Here is a 9,160-nt window from a genome sequence, read left to right on the forward strand (position 1 = left end):
TTTTTATTTAATTTTTTATTGATTATGCATATTTTTATTTGATTGGTAATGGTTTGGTAACAGCAAACAAATGTTTTACATCCATGATTTTCACAGGCTTGCTACATGTATAAAAATATATTCTTTAAAACAACAACTCAGTTTTAAAAAACCAAACTCACCCCACAAAGAACCACAGCAGATCTCAAAAGTAAATTCCTTTTCATACATATGGATTAGTGGTTTTTTGCATGCAGGAGAGACATAGAGTGGGTTAACATTGACTTCAGAGGGTTGCTTAGGTGATTTCTCAGTTATTTCCACGAATCCAGCATATACTGTGAAGAAATAAGGGGAAGATATTCAGAGAAATTACTAGCCTATACACCATATGTTTCCACAAATGAGGTACAACCAGAAGAGTTCCTTTTCCTTCACTGCATTTTTTAAATTTAATTACTTTTTCATTGACATGTATTGATTGTACATATTTATGGGGTACAGAGTTATATTCCAATACATGTATACAATGAGTGATGATCAATATTGTGTTTTATTTTTTACTGAAGGTATCATTTCAGTAACTACTAAACCATCAGATAACACAAATCATGATTGTTCCAACACATTGCTGAATATGAATATATTTTAAGTTACTGTGATTAGAATGCAAAAAAAAAAAAAAATCCAGATGAGGAACTTGATTTCTCAATTGTAGCTTAAATTTAGGTATCATAAATATTCAGAGAGCAGATTTTAAAAAGCATATATCAATCAGAACTTTATGTCAACTGAATATCAGAATGATTTGAGTCCTTTCAGTTCATGAATCAGTGGTTAAACACTACTTAATATGTGAACAGATAGCAGCATTTAGAGATTAAATGAACTACACTTACAGATTGCACTGGCGAAGTCAGCATCAGCAGCTCCCCCAAAACCTTTGGAAGGAGATGAGTGGCTGGCAGAAAAACCCAGTTGTGTTGATGATTCCAGTATGTCTGTACTCTCATTCTTGTCATTAGGTGCTGAGGGTGCAGCACCTAAGGCAATGTTGTTTGAGGCCTCACTTACACCACCTGCCTCCTAAAAGAAAACCAAAAACTGATTTTTATTTTATTGAGAGGTTGACAGTGGTAAAAACATGCCTATGGGTCACTTGAAATAGACACTGCAAAATCTGTAACATCTGCATTCTTATAAAATCCACATTTACTAGAAAAACTCAACAATGTCCTCAGAAGAGAGAGAACTAACATTATTGAGGCAACTGGTGTCAGAGGAGAAATTCAAAAAACTTAAAGTCCCCAACTGTACAATTTTGGGCCTAATATTTGTGGAATTTTAACCATGTAGTACCTTCGTGAATCCTTCCCACAACCCAACAAATAAGCATAATTATCTCATTACTTAAAAGGAAACTAAAGCTTAGAGAAGTTACACAATTTATTCAACATCATAGAGCTAGTGAGGAGGGGAAACAGAGTTTGAAGCCAAAGTCTGTTTGATTCCAAAGCTTACATTCAGCTATGCTATGCCAGTCACTTGAAAAAATAACAAGCACAGTGTTGGGGTATCTGCTCCACTGCTTTAAGATACCTTCAGGGAACTGGGAGCATAAAAATCCTGTAGGGAGAAATTTTGAATGACAAAGCTAATGATGGAAATCAACCAACACAAATTCAAGAGTGGGAACATGCGTCATTGAAAATCTAGCCTGCTTCCATTAACTGACAGAGAATATACTCAAGAATAAAAAACACAAAATGATACAATTTACGTGAGATGCCATATCCTGTGAAAAAACATACCAACGGTTTTTGATAAGCTTGTCTGTTGACAAGCTCTTCTTTGTATCCAAAGAGTGATTCTTGGCACTGAGAGAGTTGTGCCAATCTGTCAAAGACTGGTTTATATGACCTTTCCAACCAGAAAAGTATGGTATGGCAGAATGTCCTTTTTAAATTAAAATGAAAGAAGGATTCATTCATTATATAAATTTCCAAAACTTTCCTTAAGATAACTGGAGATACCCAAGGGTGCTATGAAATCTGTGCTGGGTTTAATGTCTTTAATTAAGATAGATAGATACACAGATAGACAGACAGAGACATAGATACTTTCTTACTGATACTGCTTTACTATTGGAAGCTATTTAAGGAATTTCCTTCCTCCCTTTTTCCTTTCTTTCTGTCTTTCATTGATTTCTTCCTTAATTATTGTGTGCCTATCTTAGGCCAGGCCCTAGGTTGGACCCTGATGTTGGGTGAGTTGGTAGAAAAATAATCAAGGATAAATCAGACATAATTTCCCCCTTTTAAAAGTTCATAATCTGGTACTACAGAAAAGCAAGAAAAGAAGTAAACTACAATGTAATAAGTACTAAAATAGAACTATGGGCAAAATGCTTGCAAATAGAGAAGTCATATATAATTTTGCCTCAGGAAGTCAGTGAGAATATTTGAGATTGTTCGCCAAGGATACTAATTCACCACACAGCAAAGAGGTGAGGGGGCACCCTTCCAGACAGAGGAAACCACTTGTACAAGGGTACTAATTCATGAAAGAACATGCCATCTTCAAAGCCACATTGTATGAAAGGGCAATAGGCTGGAAATTAGATTGGCACGATCTTTCCTCTGTCAGGAGTCCCACCTGTGTTTTCAAGTATCCAGATACTCCCCATTTGTCAAGAATTAGTTCAAATACCATGCGCTTCAGCAAATCTTCTCTGTGACAATTCCTATTGAATTAGCATCTGTGGGGTTACTTGAGTATTTTAAACCTATTTATAAAGTCAATAAATGTTTTGTGAGTGACATAATCATTGTCTAAACACAATACATTGTTTTAATTTAAATTTTGTTAACAGTTCCTCAAAAAGCTAAACATAGACTTACCATATGATATATAAATTCCACTCCTGGTTATGTACCCCCCAAAACTGAAAGCAGGGATTCAGACACTTGCACACCAATATTTACAGCAGCACTATTTGTAATAGCCAAAAGGTGGAAAAACCCCAAGTGCCCATCAATAGATGAATGGATAAAGAAAATGTGGTATATACATATGAAGAATTATTATCCAGCCTTACAAATGAAATTCTGATACATGCTACAACATGGATGAACTTTGAAAACATTATGCTAAGTGGAATAAGCCATAAACAAAAGAAGAAATATTGTATCATTCCACTTACATAAGGTACCTAGACAGAAAGAATAGAGTTTAACAGGGGATAGGGGAGTGAGAAATGGGGAATTACTTGTTTCATTGTTTGGGATGATGTAAAAGCTCCAGAAATTGATAGTGGTGATTGCTGCATGATGCTGTGAGTATATTAAATGCCACTGATTTTTACACTTAAAAATGGTTAAAGCGGTCAACTTTATGATCTTTTTTCACAATAAAAACAAACAAAAAACACTTTCCAGAAAAAAAGGGTATGTGTTAAGAGACATAGAGACATGTGATCTGTATAATAAAGCAAGAGAGAGAGAGAGAGAGAGAGAGAGAGAGAGAGAGAGAGAGAGAGAGAGAGAGATTTTTCCCCTGGAAAATAGAAATCATCCAAATTAGAAGTACTAGAGATCTACCTATACATCTACAATTTAAAATGTTTAAGTCTTTTCGGTAGAAGGTTAAAATCTATTTATTTGGAATGTCTGGAAATGCTACATATCACATGAAGAAACACATTCACAAGGAGAGAAGTTCATTCTCCTTTTCAAATAGCACATTACCTCTTGATGTTCAAAGTCCTGGGATGAGGGTCTCTCCAATCCTGGACCATCTGTCTCTGAGCAAATTTCTCCTCCATTGAGTTCAAAGGCTCCACTTTCTTCATTGGTTCCACTGATTCCCTTACCTCCATTACCCCCGCTGCCTCTTCTTCCACTGTCTATATTGGCTCTGTGTCCTTCCTCATCTCTAAAGGCTGCATTGCCCCCACTGGCTGCACTGCATTCATGGCTTCTACTGGCTCTCTGGCTTCCATAACCTCTGCAGACTCCTTCTTTTCCGTTACTTCCATCACTGCCATCTTGCTTGCAGCTTTCATCTCTGCCATAGCTTGCCCTGATAACAAGCTCCAATTAATGAAAGCCACCCAATAAAAACACATTTGAAAGTCAGCAAATGAAACAGAATTAGGATGTGTCTTATTCATAGCTACCATATCCAGGCACATTTTTGCTCTATGGAAACACTATTGGTATAACATAGACAAGAAAAATGACCCATGTCCTGTCAATTGTAAATAGTGAATTAATATCATAGCCACAATCAATTCTCTGGCTGCAAGTTTTTTTTTTAATTTGAGAAATCATTCTACGTTTTAAAAAATATTTTAAATTTTTTATTAGCATATTCATTGTTACGAATCATACTTATTCTTTATGCCTCTTATCTAATCCCCCTCCCCAATCTAATAACCACAGATTTGTTCTCTCCATCTGATAGATTAACTGTTCTTCTGTTGGTTTGCTGCATAGATGATCTGTCCAGTACTGAGACAGGTATGATCAAGTCCTCCCCTATTATCATAAATCAGATGCTTCTTCTACTACTATAGAGAATGCTTTGTGGAGAGAGAGGACCTCTTATTTTTTTGGTCTCTGCTGGTGCCTCTCCTTGTGTCAATGCAGTTTGAATGGCAGAGGGAAGAGAATTTGCATTCTTTGTTAGGTATGTGTGTTAGATTAGCAACAAAAACATGTACATTTTTAAATAATAGACTACCTGAAGCATTACCAATTTCACAGCCACATGAATGACCCAGCCCATATTTTTGGCTTGACCACAACATATTTCCATAATTCTTTTTGCAATATATCTAGTTTATGTTAATTTTGACATCTGCTTTAACTTTCCAACACATACATTGACTGCTTTGCTATAGAATCCCTATGGTCTACAAGTCCCACCAAAAAATTCAATATTATAGACCCATATTTTATAGAACTGAGATTTGCAAAAAACACCAAGCTTAGTAAAATGTTAATGCTATTTTTTTTGGCATAAGAGACAACATTAAACATATGTGCATATGGTAATTCTAAAAGCAAGTTTATTTGACAATGGAATTCTTGGTAGATTTTTTAGTTGGAAAAAAGACCAAAGAACTCTTGGCAATTTCTCCACTAATTTACCAGATAAAGATCATTTTAAATTTATTGTATACATGGCAATAGTGCACTGTTTGAGAAATGCATAGCTATGCTCACAAATATCAGGGCTTCATTTTATGGTAAGTAGCATACTTCATTTGGTATCCCATTTCTCACACTCACTCTGGTTTTATAGGATAGGATGATTCAGTGGCATTAATTTTAACAAACACTCAGATACTTCCAGTTATAAAGAAACTAGCAAATATTTGAGTGCTAATTAAGAATATTATATAAATAACACAAAATTAAGTGTTCTGCCTTAGAACAATTGAAAATCTATTATTGCAAATCAAACCATTTACCAATATGTAAGTGAAATTCATTCACCCTCTTGACAATAAATTTTGAAAAAAAAAACAAAAAAAAACCAAATACACCAGTAATTCTGAACTTATAAAACACAGATAGGAATCCAGAAAAACAAACCTTGGCCAACTAGGCGCATCATCACAATTATTGTCTTCATCATCAACAGATTCATCATTGTTGTCATCATCTTCATGTTCTTCACATATATCATTAGCCTGATCAACCTGGTTATCCAAGTCATTATTACCATTGGCATGGTCATAAGTATCTTCATAAGCATCATTAGAATCACCATCATCACCATCAGTACCAGCACCAGCATCATAGAGTTCAACATAATCACCATCTTCTTCAGGTGGCTGAATGACAGGTGCAGGAGTTAACCAATCATTCCGGAAGATTTCAGAGAGTGCATTATAGCCTACCCATTCATTTGTCAAGTATACAGGGGGTGATATTTTTCCTACTTTAAATCCATCTGGAACCTGTGTGCACAAGAAAGGTTAATGTAGTCTCTAGTAGCCTTTCATTTTCTTCTAGACTGGAAAGTTTCCAAGTTGACAACATTTTAAAATATATTTTCAATTGAAACAAAGATGTTCACTCACTAGAGAGAGCCAACATTTTAGTGAGGATGAGATGCCAAAACCCATACATCAGGCTGTGATTATTAGTGGCCTTTCAGGATCACACAGGGCAAAATTTACTCACTTTGTTTTTTATTATCCTTACTTGTCTGCTGAGGAGCAGATGTTAGTTTTTGATGCTGGAGAGTAGACCAAGTGATTTGATGCTTTATAAATACAATAATCTTTTCCTTTTACCTCCTGATGCTGGGATTAACACATAGCTCTTAAAATTGATATGTTAATTTCCCAGCTCTGGTTTTACATACCATACATTGTCTTAAAGTATCTCACACACTTCTAAAAAACAAATTAATATAAGCCAACTTTTAAGTATGGTATGTGTCATATAGCAACTTTTGGGCAAGCTGGAAGGGATGTACGTATGGTAGAGAAGGGGTAATTACAAAGTAAAATAGAATAATTTGAAAACACACTACAAAAAGAGTTGCAAGACTTTTTCTTCTATTTATACAATCAGACAATATTTTTTCACTAAATGTTTTATTTTATTTATTTATTTATTTATTTTATTTGCGACTGGCCAGTACAGGAATCGAACCCTGGATCTTGGTGTTATCAGCACCATGCTCTAACCAACTGAGCTAACTGGCCAGCCCTTAAATGTTTTATTTTTATACATTGCCTATCACACAAGGAATGCTATTAAATAAAAATTGAGCATCTAACCTCTACCCCTTAATTTAAGACTAGCTTCTACAAATAGCTTTTTATCACTCTTCTCTCAAATATGTTCTAACTGACGTAAGAGTGTGAAAATAAAATACTGTCTGATTGGTTAAGATTATTCCCATTTCAATTTTAATTTCTAGATTTCACATTCTGCATGTTCACATAGCGATGGGAATCTTTCTTAAATAAGATTAATAAAAAATAAACTCTAACTTTTCCTTCCTTTAGTGAATGTATAATTGAATTTTAAAATTTAAAAATAAAACAGTAGACATAAATGTGTTAATATGGAAACCTACATGGATGTCAATCAGCAACTTCTGATCAATGGTAGAATATGGTGGTGATGACTGAGACCTCCTCCTGGTCACAGGACTCTCTTCCTCAGAAGAAGATTCTATGGAATGCCAAAAACACATTTGTAAAAGTGGTGATTACAGCCATTTCCTTCATTTGTGTAGTATACCAGTTCAATCCCTTGTTTCTTTGTTGGTTTATTTATTTATTTATTTTTGCTGTTGTTGTTGCAGCCTCTGTGATTCCATTCAGGAAATATCACCTGGTAAATTCTCATGGGGCCAAGATTCTGTTTTTAGAGGTAATATCAAGGTCAAGTTTTGCTCTGTTTGTGGTCCTACATGGCTTTCCTGTCTTCAATATTAAGTGCACACTTGCTAAATATTTCTCTCTGTGTACGAAGGTACACAGTAAGACTCGTAGTTAGGTAGATGTATTTTAAAAAATGTATCAAGAATAAGAGCTGAGAGTACCACTGGCCTCACATAGTAACCAGTAGAAAAAGAGTCCAACAGAGTATGAGATGATGAGATATTAGCCAAAACTCTTGAGAGTTGACTCTGCAACCCTAATCCCCCAATTTTCACCCAATGATATATCCTCAAGTATTTTAATACAGTTGTGGAGTGAACTACTGAAAAGAAATAAAACTTACCCCCTTTTTATAAATCTGAGAACATTTCTATGGCAGTGATGTTCAATAGAACTTACTGCAGTGATGGAAAAGTTCTGCATCTGCACTGTCCAGTAGAGTAACCACTTAGTCACACAGGAATATTGAGCAAGTGAAATGTGGTCGGTGTGCCTGATAAATTGACTTTTTAACTTCATTTAATTTTCACATTAGTTTCCATTTTAATAGCCATATGTGGCTAGCTGCTATATCACATTGGGCAGCTCAATTCTATACTGTAAATATTTCCACTTAAAACAGAAATTTATCCAGTTTGGAAATCTAGCTTTTGATATATGAGTTGCAGTATGGTAAATAACATCTGTAGTTAAAATACTGTGAGAATATCTAACAAGCTCAAAAAAAAAATCAGTAGGCCTTAAAAAAATTTCACTAAGAGAACACTCAGGTCCCTGTTTATTGTTTACATGCTTGGAGTTCAAAGATAAATACTACCACCCTCTCTTTTACTTGGAGCCTTGGTATATATAGCCAAAGTATGGGTACCACAACTCAAAAATGTATGCGTGTGTAAACACTGCTGTCTTTTGAGAACATTACACAGAATGCATCCTACAATTTGTGTCATCTTCTGGCATGGCTGTACTTTTCTTGTTCATTATTTTTCTGCAGGAAATAATTTACTCTCAAGTCTTTTGATGTGTTAGTAGACTAAAAAGTTCAGGGGGGTGTTGGAGATTTTTGAGGCATATCTGTAGTAAGGTGCTCTGATTTCCTTCATGATGAAGTATGTGATCTCAAGGAAATCCCATATGGTCTATGGAATAACAAAATACTAAGAATAACCAAAGCAATCCTCAGAATAAATAAATAAAGCCAGAAGCATAACACTACCAGACTTTAAACTATACTGCGAAGCTACAGTAACCAAAATAGCATGGTACTGGAATAAAAACAGACACCCTGACCAATGGAAAAGAATAGAGAATCCCGAAATCCTCCCATACACCTACAGCCATCTGATCATTGACAAAGGCACCAAGACCACACCCTGGGGAAGAGGCTGCCTCTGCAGTAAATGGTGCTAGGAAATTTGGACATTCATAAGTAGGAGAATGAAACTAGACCTGTACCTCCCGCCATATACCAAAATCAACTCAAAATGGATTAAAGAATTAAATATGCTTCCTGAAACAATAAAACTCCTTAAACAAAACATAGGGGAACACTCTAGGAAGTAGGTTTGGGTACAGACTTTATGAATATGACCCTAAAATCACAGGCAACCAAAGGAAAAATTTAGGGCCGGCCCGGTGGCGCACTGGATAGTGCGCCGCTTGGGAAGCGCGGTGGCGCTCCCGCCCGAGGGTTCGGATCCCATATACAGACCGGCTCCCGCTCACTGGCTGAGCGAGGCGCGGGAGCAACACCGAGGCTTGCGATCCCGT

General features: G+C 35.8%; 1 protein-coding gene and 1 non-coding gene across 3 annotated transcripts in view; both read right to left on the reverse strand.

Moving 5' to 3' along the window:
• The window catches only part of NRK (Nik related kinase), a 137,790-nt gene that overhangs the window by 22,560 nt on the left and 106,070 nt on the right, over positions 1 to 9,160 (reverse strand). For both annotated transcript variants that reach the window (XM_008570192.1, XM_008570193.1), the window contains exons 17-21: positions 7,081 to 7,178; positions 5,580 to 5,947; positions 3,726 to 4,059; positions 879 to 1,065; positions 162 to 317 (exon numbers count right to left, since the gene is read on the reverse strand). In XM_008570192.1, coding sequence (XP_008568414.1) covers positions 162 to 317; positions 879 to 1,065; positions 3,726 to 4,059; positions 5,580 to 5,947; positions 7,081 to 7,178 — 1,143 coding nt within the window. The remainder of the gene's footprint in view (positions 1 to 161; positions 318 to 878; positions 1,066 to 3,725; positions 4,060 to 5,579; positions 5,948 to 7,080; positions 7,179 to 9,160) is intronic.
• TRNAI-GAU lies at positions 6,630 to 6,703 on the reverse strand. Its single transcript has one exon. It is a non-coding gene; the product is annotated as a tRNA-Ile (tRNA).

Source organism: Galeopterus variegatus, unplaced genomic scaffold (genome assembly GCF_000696425.1).
Source record: "Galeopterus variegatus unplaced genomic scaffold, G_variegatus-3.0.2 Scaffold579, whole genome shotgun sequence".
Taxonomy (NCBI): Eukaryota; Metazoa; Chordata; class Mammalia; order Dermoptera; family Cynocephalidae; genus Galeopterus; species Galeopterus variegatus.